The sequence below is a fragment of the Accipiter gentilis genome, chromosome 6, assembly GCF_929443795.1.
Source record: "Accipiter gentilis chromosome 6, bAccGen1.1, whole genome shotgun sequence".
Classification (NCBI taxonomy): domain Eukaryota; kingdom Metazoa; phylum Chordata; class Aves; order Accipitriformes; family Accipitridae; genus Astur; species Astur gentilis.
This window is the reverse complement of record NC_064885.1, coordinates 15,750,671-15,770,593: the sequence shown is the minus strand read 5'-3', so window position 1 is coordinate 15,770,593 and position 19,923 is coordinate 15,750,671. Positions and strand designations below refer to the sequence as shown.

Genomic DNA, 19,923 nt, shown 5'->3' with positions numbered 1-19,923 from the left:
AAGTGAAAGACCCATTGCATAAATGTAAGCCGTGAAAAAGCCATGGACTAGGTGGAGCGAGTCATGCTGCTGCACCTCACCCTGCATTCCCCTGGCTGTCGGAGGAGTTTTGCATGGGTTGGACTTGCCAGCTGGCTCCTGGGGCACTGCGGGTATGTGCAGAGGAAGGATAGAGCCCACCAGGGTGAGGGAAAAAGAAAGCTAATCAGTGCAGATTACTGAGATTTTAATTTTCTACCCTCTCAAACCTCTGCATCTGCTACCCGGGTTGTTCTGCATCCGGACAGTGACAAATGGAGTGGTGGCGTGGGTGTTAGCTCCAAGTGTGTTAAAAGTGGTCATTTGTCACGCCCGGTGTCTTGTATCTCAGAGGACGCGTCGAGAGCAAGAGCATGGTGATTAAATCAAAGCATCGCTCACACACTTAAGCAAGGCTTTGGAGGAGGGCTGAGGAGCCATGGGAAAATCCATCCGTCTTCAGCCGGTGCAGCAGACTCACGGCCAAGAAATGATCCACGCCTTGTCTATCGGAGCATCAAACCAGACTAAATATTCAGTTGTGGGCACCTCAAATTGAGATGTGCAAACCCACATGAGGAGGGAATTGATGTTCCCCTACCCTGGGCTCCCAGGGGAGCCTCACCCAGTGAGCAGCAACCAAGAAAATGTAATTAATGGCATGGGATGGAACCACATTTCTTCATTTTCATGTTCAGCCCAGGACTCACCTGCTTGTATGATATTTATATGAAAACATTTTTTTAGAAAGGAGAGAGCTGTGGGTTGGGGGTAGGAGCTGGTCACCTCGGTGCTTTTGGTGTGGCCACATCCTGCATGGGCATCGTTGAGCTCCCAGTGGCAGCATCTCTGGACAGGGAAGGATGCCTGGGCTAACGTTGTCCTCGACTGGTTGCTCCTCTGGGGCCTCTCCAGGATGATGCTCTGGTGGGTGTGGGCAGAGCTTTGCTGTCTCCTTGCTTTTGGGTGGGAGTTGCAAAGCTCAGGGGATGGGGCTGTGTGCCATGCCAGAGGTGGAGGGCTCTGACTTCAGGTCTGGTTTATGGGCTTTGCTGTCTAAAACTCATCCTTAAAAGCAGAGGTGTCCTGGGAAACTGACATATGAGGGGAATTAAGAATTGAATTTCTGCCCTAGCTCAGCTGGCATTCCTCCACTGGGTCTGCAGCCTGGAGGTAAATTGCCTGTGAGGTGAGACTTGATATTGACTTATTTTGATCTGATTTTTTTCATTTTGTATTTTTTACTGTATTATAGTACCTATCTGCACGTGTGATGTCACTGAGGCGCTAAAAACCAATTGCTAGATAAACATGCCCTGGACATAGCTTTGGGATGGATTGATGCATGCTGGCATGCATGTTCCCTCTGTGACATGGAGGGAGCTGGTTGCTCTCCTTGGGAGCAGGGATTGCCTTGATGCTTGTGGATTTTGCTCTGTTGCAAAATGGGGAATCTGTTTGAAAGCTTGAAATGGTTCTGGGCATGGCAAAAAGGTTCTTTGCCTGTCTGGGTGCTGCTGGGGACCATCATCTTCTGGCTAATCCCAAATCTCCCGGTTCTGCTGTGGGCATCTGTTTAAGCATGCTGGGCAAGTGGGGCTGGCATTCACAGTGGGATGGTGGTGCTGGGATGAAGGTGACAGGCTGAGACCTGGAGCTATCACAGACCTCCTGCCTCCACATCTGATCTGCTCATGAGCTCTTAATCAAGTATTATTATTTAGGACAACTTGTTCTTATAGAGCCCAAGGTGCAAATTATGTTTCACAGCTAAGAAAAGCTTCCAGAGCTGCCTACGTACCGTAAATCCCCGCAATCTCGTGTGGCTTTGACTTATGTGTAACAGATGTTGAAGATGGAGGAGACTACTTTTTTTGCCCGTTTGTTGCTACCACCAGCATGGGACATGGGTGGGGATTTCAGCAGGGAGAAGCTGGCTGTGCTCAGAGGTGGGATTAGCGGATGTTGTCCCACCCTGCAGTTTGGGCATATCTCCTGTCGCTAGTGATGGCACCAACATGGACAGTGCTAGTGTGTTCATGCTGTTTGCAGAAGGTCCTTTCCCTGGCTGCGAGCTTTTGAGCAGGTTGCCTGCCTCCTCACTGTGGCATGGGGATGAGCTGGTGTGGGAATCATAGAATCATGGAATTGTTTGGCTGGAAGGGACCTTCAAAGATCATCCTGTCTGACCCCTCTGCTGTGGGCAGGGATGTCTTTCACTAGGTCAGGTTGCTGAAAGGCCCAAAAAACTTGACCTTGAGCAATTCCAGTGACTGGCCATCCACAACTTCTCTGGGCAACCTGTTCCAGTGTCTCACCACCCTCATCATAAAAAAGTTCTTTTTTATGTCCAACCTAAACCTACCCTCTTTCAGTTTAAAACCATTCCCCTTGTCCTGTCATTACAGTCCTCGGTAAAAAGTCTCTCTCCATCTTTCTTACAAGCCCCCTTTATATATTCAAAGGCTGCAATAAGGTCTCCCCGGAGCCTTCTCTTCTCCAGGCTGAACAACCCCAACTCAGCCTTTCTCCATACCAGAGGTGTTCCAGTCCTCTGGCCATTTTCATGGCCCTTCTCTGGACCTGCTCCATAGGTCCATGTCTTTCTTGTACTGCGGACCCCAGAGCTGGATGCCGTACTCCAGGTGGGTTCTCATAAGAGTGGAGTAGAGGGACAGAATCCCCTCCCTCGACCTCCTTGCCACATTTCTTGTGATGCAGCCCAGGATACGGTTGGCTTTCTGGGCTGCAAGCGCACATTGCTAGCTCATGTCCAGTTCATTACCCACCAGTCCACCAAGTCTTTCTCCACAGGGCTGCTCTCAATTCATTCATCCCCCAGTCTGTACTGATATTGGGGGTTGCCACGACCCAGGTGCAGAACCTTGCACTTGCCCTTGTTGAACTTTGAGGTTCATGTGGGCCCACTGTTCAAGCCTGTAAAGATCCCTCTGGATGGCATCCCTCCCCTCTAGCGAATCAACTGCACTGCTTAGCTTGGTGTCATCTGCAAACTTGCTGAGGGAGCACTCAATCCTATTATGTTGTTGATGAAGATACTGAACAGTGCTGGTCCCAGTATGGACCCCAGAGGGGCACCACTTGCTACTGGTTTCCACTTGGGCATTGAACCATTGGAACATCTTGCTTGTCAGTGAGCTGGAGAGGATGAGCTACCATAGCTTTGCACCCTTGTGCTTCAGCCTGGAAACTGCTTTGAGCTGCTCCTTGCTCCGTGTAGCAACACTTGCAAACACCAATGATCTGATGGTAGTTAGATTGGAGCTGAGTTACATTAAGTTACCATAAACTGTTGTCTGCTTTGAATTCTCCTTTGAAGTCCTTGCAGGCTGGGGTCTCGGTTTGTTCTGCTTGGCCTCAGTGGCTGCTGAGGTGGCTCTGGTGCATGGGGTCTCTAACACACCAGCACTTCCACTGTGGGATGAGCATCATCTCTACCTCCTCCCTTTGCTCTTTCTCTGCCCTTGGGACCAAACATCTTTTGCAAGCCAGCCTCATACAGGAAGGAGAGGGTGGAAATTTGGCCCTGGCCAAATTTTCCATTGGTGGGTGCAATGCTGCAGGAGAACCTCAAAGGGTGAGGGACATGGAAGGGGATCCAAGTGTTTTGTCTTCCTTGCGGTCCCCTCTCTTCTGCCCCCAGCATTGCAGCAATGCACTGCCTGAGGAACCCATCTGTTATTTTCACTTTTTCATGTTTCCTTGCTTCCTATTTCTATCTGGTAGTGGAGCCCAAGTGCCACAAGAAAACATTTTTTCCAAGATACTTCTTTGTAGTGAATGCTGTTGGCTGTCACGGCACCCAGTGGTAGCTGAGCTCAGCTGCCAAAGGGTTAGGATGCTCCTGGGACTGGCTCTCCTGCTAGCTGGAGCGGGGTCAGGAAGAGTTTTCAAGCTCAACCGTGTGCGGAGAGAGGGGAATTGGGAAGGAAAGTCAAAATTTCCATGGTCCCCTGTGCTTTCCCGCGCTGCTACATTGGGGGTGTTGGAAAGTTGGGATGAAGGTAGTGAGGTGGGGACTCAGCCAGCGGCTTACTGGGAAAAGGTGCTTGAAAGTGAGTCATTTGGGCAGGTAAAATTTTAAGAATAGGTAGGAGAAGGGACAGTGTGGATGGAGAAGAAGAAGTGGAAGGGAGACGGGTAAAACTTTCAGAAATTGCTTTTTAGGCATTTTGTGGCTCCAGGAGATTAGGGCTGTTAAGAGCCACTAGGCAGGAGCAGGGCAAGTCAATGGCAGTGGCCACTATTTAACTGTTTAGGGTGGGAAAGGAGGTGTTATTAAAAGCAAGAGAAATCATACAAAACATGTATGTGATGCTCATATACAGAAATAATGGTAAATTGCACCTGACTCTGGGAAATACGGCTTGCTGCCAAAAATGCCGTCCCCAGGGGTGGAAAGGGAGCGCTTTGCTCAGGCCTGTGTGGGATGATGGAGGCAGTTTCCCAGGGGCTGTGTGTGGGCGAGTACATGCAAAGGCAGGAGCAGACGGTGCCTCTGGTCCCCTGGCTGGTGTTGCGTTTCCCCTCTCCTCTCTGTGGCTGAGTAGGAAGGCACTTTTCCTCCAAGGAATGGTAATTATGGCTCATTCCATTATAAATATTCATAGGGGAGCTCTCTTAATTACTTTTCTAATTAATTCCATGCAAGGAGCTCTTGGGGTGGATGAGGGATGTGGGAGAGCAGTTGTGCCTTGGTCAGGACGTCCTCCCCTTGCCGAATTCGTCCTCCCATGCTGAATCCATCCCTGGCCACGGTCCTCAAGCAGTCAGCCAAACTGCAGCCCCCAGGGTTCATCTCTGCTGGGATCGGGGGGTCCTGCTCCATGATGGGGCATCCCACCACTCCAGTGCAACCCAAGGCACGATGTCCTCCAGTGCCACGGCACAGACACAAGGAAGCTGTGTGTCCATGTGTCCCTGCCCATGCTGGCATCCCTGTGCTGGCAGCATGAGCCTGGCCCTGCGGCTGAAGCTCTCCCCCATCCCAGGGTGACTCATCCTTTTGTGGTGTCAGCACTAATGAGGAGCCACTTCAGATGTAATTAATAAGCACTTGATGTTCTCTAGATTGAGGGGATACTGTGTGGTGTGAGCTGGCAAAGGAGGAAAAGGTGCTTAATTAGTTCCTATTAGGAATGGGAGATGTTTACTTCCCAGCCGGGGGGGTTGTGCTTTGGGGACCCCAGGGGTGATGCTGCCTTGATTTCTGAGTCAGAAGAGAGGCTGGAGTTATGGAGTGACATGGATGGTTCCCTAAATCTCCAGGGGGGCTGGTTGCAAAGCAAAGATGCATTGTTTTCAGGGGGCTTCTAACTACAGCCCCTGCCAGCACTTCTGTACCTGGGGGAAGAGCTACTACTCTCTGAGATTCACCATGAATTTTTGTGGTAGCTCTACTCTCTGAGATTCACCATGAATTTTTGTGGTAGCTTGTTTTCCTGCTCATTAGGTGGCTTGATAGCTCACTTAGGTGTTGAGGGGTGAACGCGATGTGCTGGCTTAAGTGGTACATGAAAGTATCAGCTCTTCCGTACGGCTTCCAGTGCGTGTCCATTGACTCCTGGAGTCTCTCATTGCTGCAGTTCACAGGGGAAATAATCTTTCTCTGTGACTCCTGTATCGAGCCCAATGCCTAGGGGGGGAGTAGAGCATCTTCTGGGGCTTGTATTTTTGGGACATGAATCTTGATCCTCCCCAGTTGTTTGCTCCAAACTCACTGGGAGGTTCATTGCAGGTGACATTGCAGTGCTGGGGATGCACCTGCTCACTGGGACTGCTCCTGGTGGTCCTTTCTCTGGCTTGTGCTTGGCCCAATTGACCAGAACTGGTGTAATCTGATGCACATCAGCATCTCCAAGGTGGTACGTGAGCATTGCTTGCCTTTGTAGCACCAGCCACCTTAAGGTGAGCCTTAGGTATATCACCCTCATTAAGACCAACCATGCCCCAGGTTGTAAGGGTTTCCTGAAATCCAGATTACAGCTGTGCTGTCATTAAGACAGGGCACCTGGCTGTGATAAACCACCATGCTTATTAAAAATGGACAAAGTGGTGGGGCTGGGGGTGCTGGAGGTGGGGTGGGAACAGCCTCTGCCTGGGCAGACCTCATCTTTCCTGCCCTGCCGCTGGAGCCCCAGTGCTTCCCCTGGCCGCTCTGCTCCTGATGCCGTCCAGCTCCCTGGCAACACACCTGTCCCACTCACCCTTTCTTTCCTTAAATTGTTTTCCATCGCTGGTGTAGGATGGATTTCTTGGCTTCCTCCCCACCCCTTAGCTCTGGTTTTAACATACAGCAGAGATATAAAATGTTCATCTAGCGCTGGTTGGGGAAGCCCAGGAGTAGGGGGTTGGACACCTCTGTCTATTTGCTGGTAAATCAATCTCCCCTTTCCTTATATCACGTCCCCAGGGAGAGCTGTGCCGTGGCATTTAATTTGCAGCTACTATTCAGATAGGTCTGGGGTCTGCTGCTCATGAGGGTTTGGGGCAGCAATGACAAACCCAACCCTGTCCTGCTTGCAGGGCTGACAGCCCCAGTAGAGGGAAGAACCCATGGAAGACTGCAGCTGCTAAATATATTTTTAAAGAAGAGTATAAGGAGGTTAAATAGCCTCAAATAATTGCCAAGAACTTCATCCCCCCCTTCATTTGTTGACTCGTAATAATAAACTCGGGCAGCATTAGGATGGTAAGCCTCCTTGCATACACAGGTGAGTTGTCTAGAGTTTGATCAAATCATTCAGCATTTGATCACTGAAAGTGGGTGCTCAGAAAGGGAGCGCCAGCCTCATCCTTCCCTGTAATGCCTTTCTCCTCTTCTCCATAGTGGTGCTTTAATTCCCAAGGGGGAAGAGCTGAAACACTGGGGAGAAATGGAGATGGGCTGGGGTGTCTCCACGAGCTGTGCCATGTGCCCGCCAGCCATGTTTCACACCTCATTTCACATGCAAAAGTGCTGGAGCAGAAGGTTGGACATCGTTATCTCAATGGTTGGTTTATGGAAAGGAAGGGGAGCTGCAGCGCGAGACCAGGCAGCCTTGGCCTGCTGCAAAGTGGAAACTAAAGCGGAGCAAAACCTAAGTGGGAGAAAAGTGATTTGCAAAAGTGACCTTGAGGAGTAGTTGGTTTCTGTGTCTGTCTGTGTCCACCCCCCCAAGTTGACTGTTTTGGAGAGCAAAGTGAGTTTCCCTGCTCTGTGGTGAGCTGGCAGCCCTGCAGCACTGTCTGCCCAGGGCATGTGTGCTCTCCCCTTTCTCACCCAAGAAATGGATCTGGGAGAGGTTTTGTCTTTAGACCTTCAAAATCCCCCCAACCACAAAAAACAGAGAAAGTCAAGCCCAGAGTGGTGATTAAATGGGCAAGCATGGACCTATTGGGAAAAGGGGTGCTGCAGGTGGTGAGCGGCAGGGTATGTGGGAGCTAAAAATGGCTGCTTCCATGCCATGATCTAAGCTTAAACTCATTTAGGGTCATGATACCAGCTAAACTGTTGGTATTGAAGCTCTTCTGCATTCAGAGACCCTTAATTTTCCCAAGCCCACCTGCCTGGAAGAGAAACACTTCTGGGTGAGCATCAGCTGTGTCTTGCTTGCAGCCAAGCGCGCATGGTTCGGTCTGCGAGCACCTCAGTTTGCCCCAGGGGAGCAAATCCTTGGTTGATGAGGGATGGGATTTTTGGGAGAGGTAAATACGCATGCACTCTCACACCCTGTTGCCTCTAACTGGCCTCGTGCAGCTACCTACTCCGCAAGCACCTTTGAAATCCTGCCCCACTTCAATTCATTTCTCAGCCGTGAGAAGAAGAGCAGAAAAAAACCCCAAACCCTGAGAAGGGAAAAACCACATTGAATTTTACTTTTCCTTCACAAATAAACTATGGCTTAGAAGTCCCTGACTTTAACTTATATATGTCCCAAGCCAGATCTAAACCTATTCCTGCAGAGGTGAAGGGCTGGTTTAATTAACCAGTTGCATCACGAGGAGCTGGGGCCTCTTCCTTCCACACATTGGGGAGAGATGCAGCCTGTTGCCCACAGGATGTGAACCCCGATGCTGGGAAGCTCATGTTTATCTCATGAATTTGTGCCCATACAGTGCTGAAATATGGAAATGCAATGCAATGAGGTGGGTGCTGTTTGTAATTAGGTTGGGTGAGCGCTTGGCCCTGAGGTGGGAGCAGCTCTGGGTGTTCTGAAATTGTGAGAGTTTGTGTGTTTGGCTGCAAAAATGGTGAAGTTTGCACCAAAATGAAGTTTTATCCCTCCCTGGGACAAGGCTCTGCTGGGTTGTCCTGTCCCCAGGGTGCCAGGGTTTTCTGGCATTGCTCAGGGGCTTGTGTTGAGCTCCCTCCCTGCAGGAGCAAGCGTCCATCTGTCTGTCTGAGGATGCTTTGGGGCTGGGGTTGCTCGGACTCTGGTGTTTCCCTATCTGGGTCATGCTCCTCACCCTGCTCCAAGGACTGAATGTAGGAAAGGAGATTTGGTGGCTAACAGGGTGTTTCAGGGCCAGGTCTGATCCCTGTCTCCCTTCTTGGCATGGTCAGGAAGGCAGGATGCCTGCAATGGGTACCCTCCCACCCCTCCTCACTGGAGCATGGCCTTGTTCTGAATACAGAAACCTCTCCGGATTAATTTGTGGACGCCTCGTGGTGGGTGGTGCGGCAGGACACCCGCCAGCATTGCTGGCTGCCTGCGGAGCTCACTGTGGCTATGCCAGGGCTGAGGTGCTCAGGAGAAGCACTTGGCTTGATATAAAAGGGAATTGGATCATTAAAAAGTAGAAACGGGGGGAAAAAAACCACAAAACAACCCCCCAATCCCCTCCCCAACATAGATGCAGGAGGGAAGGGATGACGGGAGAGCATCAAATCGGGGATGCAATTAAACCTCTAGCAACGGGCACCCACTCCCTGCTTGGATGTTTGTGGGAAGGATAACAAGGGAGATGAAAGTGGGGTGGGAAGGCAGCACCCTTGTTGCCCTTTGAAGATGGGGAGATGGCAGCCCCCACTGGGGAGTGGGGGGTGTGTGTGTTACAGCTTGCTTCATTCTGCTGTTTTTTCCCCCAAACTGCAGCCTGCATCCCTGGTGTCATCATCACATCAAAGGGATTGAAACCCAAAAGCATCGGTTGTGTTACAGCCTGTGGCAGTGTTGGGCCTCTGCAGCCCAGTGTGTGTGTGCCCAGGGGACGCAGTGCCACTGGTCCCCCCAGTGCTGCCTGCCCATGAGGGCGAGCGAGAGCCAAGCCGGCAGTCGCCCCGGGAAGCTGTGCCAGCTGCTGGAGTGCCTGCCCCTGTAATCGCAACATCCTCTAAATGTCATTTTTCTATAGCAAGCAATTTCATGTGGGTGTTTATTTGCCTGGGTGGTGTCTTTCAGCTGAAAGCATCTAGGAGGGCTTCCTAGCCTGCATGCAGCAGGCTGCACGTGGAGGCAGCAGGACGGGAAGGAGAGCTGCCTTGCCACTAAAATACCCGTAACTGGGGCTAATCAATTTGAAGGCTGAAAAATGGATAGGCACTTTTTTTCCTTTTTTTCTTTTTTTTAGCGTTCTTAAATACATTTTGTGTTGAAGGTGTCTGCGAAACATACAGGGGGTTTCTAGCAAGCATCTCTCTGTTTTTTTGGGTTTCATCAAAAAACTGTGAACCTCCTGCAGAAAGTGTCAGTTTTAAGAGCCAGTGTTTTTTCTTAATGAAAAATTGTCATTTGCAGAAAGGAGGGAAATGGCCTTGAATCCTTTTCCAGAGGGCTGTAAGTGCAATGAGCCACAGTTCCTCCTTTGTTCCTGGCCCGTGGCGTCCTCAAACCCAACAGTGCACCTTCCCCACTGCTTATCTCCTGGGAGTGCTGGAAGGTGCTGGCCACGTGTCTTTTTGGAGCAAGTCTGGATCATCCAGGCTTTTTAGTGCCTTTGCACATGGCAGTCCTCTCCACACCTCCAGCTTGCTTGAGGGCATCACCTTGTGCAGGCAGCCCTGCTATTTCTAACCCATCTTTTCATCGCCTGCTGTGCCAGGGTGACCACAGGTGTGCTTAAAGACACTGAGTTTGCCCTGCAAAGGCATTGGATCCAAAAGGGAACCCAAAACAAGCATGAATTTGGGAATACCTGGCAAAGGTGGTTAGCTCTGTCCCAGTGGGGACATTAGGGACATGGGAACGATGAGATGGTGCAGACTTGGTTTGCTGCAAGCGAAGGGAGCTGTGGCGGGGTGCTGGTGAGGGTCAGGGGGAGGAGGTGGGCTTGCTGAATCGTGAGCTGAAGTCTGTAATTCTTTGCAGAAGCTCCTATTTTAAAACCTGCTAAGGAAAAATGCCACTCCGTGTCTCCAGGGAGCTTTAGAGCAAGTTAATATAGAGGAGATGTCTCCTTTCTTTCTTTCTTCCTTCTTTTTTTTTTTTGACTAAAGCTTCCCTGAGAGAGTAATTAAAAAGTGCAAGTTCCAGGTGCTAACTGAGAGGATTTAGTTTGAAGAATGAAATGCTTGGATACCCCCGCTCTTGCACCCTTTCCACAGAGTGTCTGGTCTGTTGACAGTGGCTTGCCTTGGGCAGGAGCAGTGGTGGATGAGAAGAGAGATCCTGCTTACCTCCGGCTCTTTTTAGGACCCCTGGCACCTGAAATATAAGGATGCAAGATACATACTGTTAAGACAGGAGAGTTTTCAGCAGCAAAAAGCCTTGCGATGCTGCTGTGTGCTACTACTGCTTCAATAATTCATTCCGCCCTGTGCAAGCTGCAGAGTGAGGAGGGAGGCAGCGATGGGGATGCAGGTCTGGGGTGTTTTACCCCGTGTGGGATGTGGCTGAATCCCCACCCCAAGCCTTTGGGGGGGTAAGAGGGGAAGCTCTGGCTGGGAGTCACCCAGCTGCATCCAGCCTGGTGGGGCACTGCAAATCAGCTGCTACCCCTACCATCACCGCTTGGGCACAAGAGCGACTTACATCTATTTTTTATTTCCCCTCAAAGCACCAGTGATGACTTCTCGCTGCAAGCCTGGGTTTAAGTAGTCTCCCAACAATGCTTCCTCCCACCCCCAAATGCCTGCGTCAGCCCTGGAAAAGGGGTCCTGCTTGCAAACCCCTGGCCGTCGCTGCCTGGGATGCATGACATCCCTGCTGTGCAGGCAGGACAACCGGTCCACAGGCAGCTTTGGGTTATGGAGGTGGGTTTAAGGGCTGAGCAGGCAGCCCTGGCAAGCGCTGAAGTTGCTGAGCAGCACGGCCGGGTTTCGTGCCTCATCATTTACAAACACACTCCTAGTGCTTAAACGTGAGGAAATGGGTAGTTAAGCACATCATTAATCTTATCCAGCCCACATAATCAACAATCAATTAATTCTTCTCTGGGGTGAAGAGATGCAGATTGCACCACAGCCTGGGCACCGGCAGAAGGAGCCCATTTCCACAGGGAAAGATGAGGCAGAGCCTCACCCCACACTTGTCCGAGGTGCTATTGTGGATCCAGACCTTCCCAGCTCTGGGTAACTTTCTTGCAGCAGCCCTTAAATCAAGGCAAATATTGCGCTTCCCATTAGTGGGGTGATTTATTGCTCCCTCCTGGGCTGGAGCCCTCTATCCAAGCCTTGCACTCGGACTGTGCCTTTACTGTCTGAAGGGTTATGGATCCCACTGCGGCATTGCAGGGTTTGGGGGTTTTGGCTTCATCTTTGGTGTGAGGTTCATGGTTCAGCTCCCTCAAAAAGAGAGGAGACACATGCAACAGTGAGAGCAGAGGGCTGCTCCTTTGGGAGGAAGGAGAAGGCATTAGCCTCCCCTGAAACTGCAGGAGACTTTAGACAAGCACAGTGTAATTACAGGAGAGAAAAGCTAATTGGTAATAATAGCAATTAAGACCCACATGCCTGCAGATTACAGGAATTTGCAGATAAGCAAAGTGATGAAAGAAACCTGAGGACACTGGGTTGCAGAGTGTACTTTGTTCAGGTATTTTGACAAAGCATCACTTGCATTAATTGTAATTAAAAATTCACACACCCCTTCAACTGACCCACCAATGTGCCCCAATGCTTTAAACCGAGGCCTGTTCATAGTGCTGTGACCCTCTCGTCTTCCTTCCTCCCTCTCCCATCCCCTTCCATCAAAATACAGGTGGCTGTTCCCTGGTACCACCGCCCTCTCCTTCCTGCTCCTCCAAAGAGCCCAGCCCATTTCAGGCACTTTTCTCAACACATCCTCCAGCTCTAGAGCCTGCAAGTCACCCATTCCACATCTCACGGATACTAAAGCTTGCTGGCGGGAGTGCAATGCTGCTGAGACTTTGCGGGGAGGTGCTGGTGGGAAGGGAGAGGTGAAGAAATGGAGATCCACCTCGAAGTCTGATGCCCGCACGTGGTCATGTCTCCTGCCTTGTGTGTCTGGTGTAACTGCATGCTTCCTCGTGCTGTTACAGGGCATAGGGCTGTGTGCATGGCTTAGGAAAGCGTCTGCATCTGGCTGCCTTCTGCTCTGGCATCCTGAAGTTTCCCCTCAAGCACTCGTGCCCACCCAGTGTCCTGCAGTGCGTGGTGAACCCGTGTGTCTAGCTGCCTATCTGCATGAGGTGGTGGGTTGTGGCCCTAAGTGTTTCCCTAAGAGGCCATATGTGTGGGATGGCTGCGGTAGGATGTGGAGGACTTGGGCAGTCCTCCTGTGGTGGGGAGGAGGAAAGGCAGCGTGAGATGGTGGCTGGTCCCTCTGGGATGTCACGTCCCCACTCAGCTGTTAGTGCTGTTGGAAGGAGACAGTTCACTGCAGCCAGTTGTGTGCCTCAGGCGGGGGAAAAGATCCCCTGAATAATAAAATTGTAAAATATTGTTTTGATTTATCCTTTTTTATCATCTTTTAATATCTGGAAAGACTGTGTGAGCAAGAGGCCTTCATGAGTTTTGAATGACAGGTTAAAGGGCTCCAATAAAGATTAGATGGTCCACTATCTCCCAAGGAAATTGCATCAAAGTGGTTACTCCTGCTTGCTCCTATTAATTTCCTCTTCATGGCTGCTAGGAGATGCCTCATATCCTGATGCAGCAGACAGGGGCTAAGAGGCACTTTCCATTATCTCAATCATCACCGTGTTTATGAGACACTTAGGGTGTTTCTCTGCAGAGCCGTGCCTTGGAGGTGAACAGCACCGCAGGGGCAGAGCTGGGAGCCAAACGGAGGCGGGACCACTGTATGTGCAAGGCCATGAACTATCTCCCCCCAGCTGGGTGGTGGACCTGGATGGAGGTCTGGTCCCTCGAGTACATGTGCCAAAATACAGATATTACCTTCTGCAGCCTTAAGTTTTGTAGGGGTCGCCCAAGGGTTTTGTTTGATGTCAAGGATGGATGAGCATATGTTCGTCAGCGCCTAGTTGGTGAGGACTGGTGGGGTGGGGCAGGGACGAGGGACCCCACCTTTGTCACTCCATCTTTATCGTCTAATCGCAGAGCAGCGAGACGGTTGATTAATGAAACCTCCCCCCGTCACTGATTAAAGCCTCACTGTAACTGGAGCATCTTCTTGCTTATGAATTAGTTACCATTTCCTGCTTGAATAAACTTGGATGCTGAAGGCTGGAAAGGTTATTAGCCCCAGTCTGCAGGGGATTAATGGGATGGACCTGTAAGACACTGTTATGGGTGTCACCTCAACTTTTTAATTAAGTATTCAAATTTTGCATGGAAAAAGAGATGCAAGACCTGAGCCATGCCATTGGGGTGGTGGAAAGGGACATTTTGGGTCAGCAGAAGGGGAATGCTGTCCTGCCCCTGCATGTTCGTGTCCCCATCCCCATGGGAGCTGCCGGGGAAGGGGTCCCACAGTCCCCCACTGTCCCCCTGCCTGGGTATGAGCAGTGGGTAGCAAAGGAGCTACTGCAGCCCCCTTGCTCTGCCTGGCTAATTATGGTACCATTGCTGTGTGATTTCAGTGCTTTCCTGATGGCTCCAGAAATAACTAATGGCCAGCATGGAAAACTATGGCCATTGTAGCTTCATGGGAAGGTGCTACCCCATTTAGCTCTGATGCAGATGTGAAGCTTTTCTGTGACTTTTTTCTTTTATTTCTTTCTTTTCTTTTTCTTTCTGCCCTGTTTCAAGGACAGGACCTGCTTTTGCCTCCTCCCTGGGATGGTTCGGCACCCAACCACTTTCCTCTTCTTTCTCTTGCAGCCTGCCCAGCAGGGACGTTCAAGGCCAGCCAGGGTGCGGGGGTCTGCACACCATGCCCCTCCAACAGCCGCTCCACCGCTGAGGCCTCGCCAGTCTGCACGTGCCGTAATGGCTACTACCGGGCAGATTTCGACCCACCGGCAGCTGCCTGCACCAGTGAGTAACAACAGATCAGGGTTGGCAGGGAGGGCTGCAGGGTCTCACTCCTCTCTGCTGCTGGGGCAGCGGCAGGGATAAAGTTTCAACCCACAAGGGTTTTCATCTTATTTTCTCCCTCCTGTCCGGCTGCGGAAGGGAGCAAGAGCGTGGCTGGGTGGGCGTCTGGCAGCCAGCCGAAGTCAACCCACCACAAAGGTTCAGCTTTGCGGAGGGCTGGGAATACCCATCCCTCTTCACACGACACGGCACTGCCTCATGTGCTCCTCGTGCTAGCACGAATCCCTTCACTGCTGTACCGGCATAAGCAGATGATGTTGCATCACCCTTTGCTCTGTTTTCCTGGAACACTGCTGTGGCACGCACCAAACAATGAGCACCTGCCTCTCTGGCAGTCATTTGAATTTATACTTCACCCTGGCAGTGGTGGTGATGGCAGGGAGATAGTCCTCAGGATAAATTAGAATTTAAAGTTATCTGTTGTTGCTGTCTTGTTCATAGTCTTGCAGATGGAGTATTTATTTATAGGGAGAAAGGGTGTGCTAAGCATTGGTATTCAGCACGGTGTTGCGTGTGATGCATCACTGCTTGCCTGTCTGCTTGAGCTGCCTGGGATGGCAGCAGTGGCCTCAAGCCTGTCTTTTGGTGAGAAAAGAGCCCAGGAGAGAAGAGCGAGCGGCTGTGCCCTTCAGCCTGCTGGGAACATGAGTCTCAGACTCATCTGCCCAGCCCCGCCTTCCCCCCCCCCCCCCCCCCCCAAATATGCTCCAGGCCCTTGAATCAGCCCAGCAGGGATCTTTAGCACGAGGATGCTCCTGACCCTTGGTGCTGGGGAGTGCCTTGTCGGAAATGAGGAAAGGATTTGCATGTTTTACTGGATCACTTGAGCTGTCAGACCGAAGGTAGTCAGCAGGTAGCACAACCACAGATAATCTATATATCTTTATTATGTCTCTTTATGTAGCTGATTTACAGTATTGCTGCAGTATAGGAATACAGTATAAAAAAGTCTATTTGCTGATTTTTATTTCTTCTCGTCAATGCTTAATTTTACAACGCTCTAATTTGAGGTGCCAGCTGTTTGCTGACAAAATTTCTCTATGTTAGAGGGGTAAATATTATCGTGGAGCTGCAGGTGCTGCCCTGGACCAGAGCCCTTCCTGCCAGCGATGCTTGCAAGTGTGGTTCCTGCCCTGTAACCCTAGCAGAGGAGGGAAGGGGCTGCAATTAAAGGGGGAGGAATTTGGGGGGACAGTGGTTTGCTGCTGGGCTGGAGAAGAGAGATGGTTTTCTCCCTTCTTCTTGAAAAAGTGCTTGAAAAGATGCTCTCTGCTTAAGATATGAAGAGAGGGATTGGATTAAGGTTCCTGAGACAGGTTGCAGCTTTTTGGGGGTAACTTGCTATTTACTGATCCTTGTCCCCAGCCTTTGTGAGTCCTCCAGTCTGGCTCCCCCGAGGGAAATGGTGTCCTTACACCTGCTCCTGCCCCTGATGTGTTCCCTACCCATCCGCCCATAAACCTCCTTTGACATCTCCTCTGTGTGCTACTGGAATTTTGGGGAAGCCTCAAGTCCACGCAAGCGCTTTCCAGCAAGGACGCTGCACTGACAACTGCTCCCCAACATGCATGTTTACTCTGCTAAAGGGGGAAAGAATTAAAGGGAAGGGAATTTTTTAATTTATTTTTTTTTTAAGTCTGTCATTTCTCTAGGCATTTTAACACAACACTTTCATCCGCAGTATCTGTGGCAATGGCTCAGAGAGGCTCCCGTGGCGCCTGCCTGGGCGTGATTAAGAGAGCAGGGGGAGACGGCAGCGCAGGCAGGGACCTGGGCAGGGATGGCCACCCACAGCCCCCCTGGGCTGGCTGGCAGCAGTGGCTGGAGCAGGGTGTCAGCCAGAGGTCCTCCATGCAGAACAACCTCTCCATCCCACCAGCCGTGTCACCCCCGTGCAGATGAAGCCGCCTCTGCCCATCCCATCCTCAGCCACTAATGGGGCTAATTTATCTGCAGCTGCTAACGATGTTCCCCAGCACACACATGTGGAGGGCTCCCCTGGGATGGTTTTCCCCAAGACAAAGCATGCTTCGCTCTCTTAACCTTTTCTCGCAGGTCAAGTCCTCCATCATTTTTATTGCTCCCCACATCATGGCAAAGTCCTTTTTCTTCCTTGGAAGTGCAGCACTGAGCCCAGCCAGCACAAGTAATTAATCACTTTCCTTATTTAATATAACCCAGCAGCTGGATTTTTTGGTTTTGGCTGCAGAGCCATTCCAGCTAACCCTAAATCCTTCCCCAGACCTGGGCAGACATATGTTTGTGCCTCGATGATGCTGTCCCACCTGGATTCCTCCTGAATCACTCCCTATGGACTCCGGCCCCGTTCTGGCAGCACTCGCAATCGGAGCTGCGTTCAATTCCCATCCTCCGAAGCATTTGCGATGGCTCCCAGTGGATTTGATCAATGCAATTTTGATCCCTCGTCCAACATCCAAGCTGCTTACAAACCAGTGAGCAGTGCCGGCTCTCCTCCATGCTGTTAAATACCCAGGCTCCCAACGTGAGATATTGAACTGTTAATAACCACTTCCCATTTGGACTCTCTTTTCACCCACTGCTCCTCTGTTTCTGGGAGGTGCTGGCCAAGTGGCATTTCTCTCGATGTGATAATCTGTTTGAGGTACTTCTCCACGCAAGCACTGGAGCTATCTTGGCATCTCCTGATCATTAAAGTGGATCCATCTTGGCAGATAGATCTGTGTGCACTCTGCATGAGGCTTTTTTTGGAGTCTAAGTGGGTTTGTGGCATGGGAGTCCTCATCCCCAACTGTGAAACCCCTCTGTGTGGGAGGTCGGAGATGGGGGCCGGCATTGCTGATAGGGAGAGCCTGCCCCTGAATTAGGCAAAGCCATGGAGACCAAATCCCTCCCAAGACAGGAGGTGATGGGTAGACCGACAGACAGAGTTGTGGGGTGTCCTTCTCCGTGCTGGAGTCCCAAGTAGAGCTGAGCGTGATGTTTTGGGCAAGGACCCATCTCAAGTGCTCTCCTTTCCTGCAGGCGTCCCTTCTGGACCCCGTAATGTCATCTCCATTGTCAATGAGACGTCCATCATCCTGGAGTGGCATCCGCCGCGAGAGACGGGGGGGCGGGATGACGTCACCTACAACATCGTCTGCAAGAAGTGCCGGTCAGACCGACGCACCTGCTCCCGCTGTGATGACAATGTGGACTTTGTCCCCAGGCAGCTGGGGCTGACAGAGACCCGGGTCTTCATCAGCAACCTGTGGGCGCACACGCCCTACACCTTTGAAATCCAGGCTGTCAATGGGGTTTCCAACAAGAGCCCCTTCCCACCACAGCATGTCTCCGTCAACATCACCACCAACCAAGCTGGTGAGTTCTGACACGATGCAGTGCCGGGGTTTTTTAGCTGTACCCTACCAGATGCAAGCTGTGTGTGGAAGGAAGCTCCACGTCCAAAAGAAAAAGCTCCCAGGGTGTAAGTGGTGTGTGATGGCTGTGCTAAACCTGCACCCAGCCCTGGCTGGGCTAGGGGGAAGGTGGCGAGTGGGGAGAAAGGCCAGGAAAAGAGAGAGGGAGAGAAATGGGGGAGGTGGAGGATGTGCCTACACCCTGGGCAAAGTGAGAGCTGGGTTGTGGGAGGGAAGGGGATGAGGACCAATACCTGCTTTTTTATCCCCCTCTAGATTGCTTGGGGATGAAATGGCATCGCTATTTTTCCCCCTTCTCCCAGGTGGGAGCAGGGAGATGGGGTGAATCCAGCCTTGAAATGCAGCCTGGCTGCATTACAGCATGGAGGGAGCAGCATCCCAGGGCTGAGTTCAGGCTCTGTCTCCTCTGGCACATCCCTCTCCCATCATTTTCCTTTTGTCCCCTTTTCCAGGCTTCCCTGCCCCTTTCCCTCCTTGTTCCCGATCAGGCATCAGGAAATGAACAAGCAGCTCTGGGCCAAGCCAGGATGCCGGCAGAGTGGGTGTGCAGATGGCAAGGGGGGACCGGGTCCTGGGCTGCAATGAAGAGCACAGGGAGCAGAGGGGATGGAAACCGATCTGCTTTGGGCAGAGAAAGGGGATGGTAATTTCTGCTTTGTGCCGAGTGTGTAATGCAGGCAGTCTTCGCCAGCCCGGTCCCTTGGGAGAGCACGACAGAGAAACCTGTCGTAAATATTTTAGTCTCCTGGCTCCAGGGAATACAAATGTACGCTTGTGCCTGGCTGGCATTGCTGTCTCTTGAACCATGTGCAATCAAACTTGCCTCTTGTTTCCAGGCATTTTTTTTTTTTTGGGGGGGGGGGGATTTTTGGGGTGTTTCTTTGCTCATCTCCCACCCTGGGGCTGCCTGCAAGCTGGGAACAGCCAGGGCACCCACGGCCATCTGTCCGTACCCCAGTGCTCCCTGTTTGTCTTGCAAAGGCTGAATATTAACGTGGAAGTGCTCCCAGTGTCACAGTATGGGCTGCAGGGTAACCTGATGGAAATGCATCAGGTGTGTCAAGGGCAGGATTGGTGCTGTCCCTCTAAAACGCCTTTGGTTTTGCAGTGGGTTTTTCCACCCACTTCCCCCACACAGGGCTGGATCTGGGCTGCTTGGTGCATCTCACCCCGCAGGGCTGCTCCCAGCCCCATCCGCCTGCATGCCGCTATCTGCGCTAACGGGGCGGGGAACGCAGCAATTAACAAAACAGCAATCAAGCTAAGTGTTTAATTTCAGCCCACAAGCATCTTCTCGGAGCGGATGTGGAGAGATTAAAAAAAAATACAGGATTAAATACGCCAGGTAAACAAAGGTGGTGCCAAACTATCGACATGTCCCAGTGCAGCCGCATGGAGCGGGGCTCCTGCTGCCTCAAGATTGCCTCTGCAGCACAATCCCGTGCCCCACGCTGGTCGTGCCAAGCTCAGCTCTGCCCCAGACCCATGCGGAGTCTGGGGGCCAGCCCAGACTTCCCTGCCCAGCGCTGCCTGCACTCTGGGCGCGGCGAGGAGGAGGAGGAGGGCAGAGAAGGCTGGATAGGGAGCTGACCCTGCGAGCAGGTCATGCCAGTGCCGCTTTGGGTGCAGAGAGACTTGGGTACCTTTCGTGGAGGCTTTTAGTAGGATTAAGTGCAGGATCAGGGCCGTATTGGCTGGTTCTGGCCCTTTCAAGTATAACTTGGAGGGAAAAAGCCTTTGGAAAAGTGACTTCTGGCTAATGTAGAGGCTCAGCGTCCTTGATGGTGGAAGGGCGGTGTTGCTGCTGCTGGAGATGCCTGGCTCCAGTGATGCTCAGCTCCGGGATGCTCAGCTCCATGGATACTTGACTCTGGGGGTGCTCAGCTCCAGGGGTGCTCAGCTCTGGGGATGCTTGGCTCCAGGGATGCTCAGCTCCCTGGCAGGCACAGAGCAGCCCTGGGTTTGCTCCAGTGCATGCAGAGAGTGGGGCAGGGAGCAGCAGCAGTGAGGACAATATGCCTGGCAGCTATTTTAGGAAACCTGCTCACCTCTCTGGTGCATGAACTGAAATACTATGGGGCGCTTTGTAGAGCAATGTGGTGCATT

General features: G+C 51.6%; 1 protein-coding gene across 1 annotated transcript in view; it reads left to right on the top strand.

The window, feature by feature from the left end:
- Positions 1-19,923, top strand: part of EPHB1 (EPH receptor B1) — a 75,062-nt gene that overhangs the window by 40,018 nt on the left and 15,121 nt on the right. The window contains exons 4-5 of the mRNA XM_049802658.1: positions 14,204-14,359; positions 17,423-17,758. Of these exons, the coding sequence (XP_049658615.1) occupies positions 14,204-14,359; positions 17,423-17,758 (492 nt within the window). The remainder of the gene's footprint in view (positions 1-14,203; positions 14,360-17,422; positions 17,759-19,923) is intronic.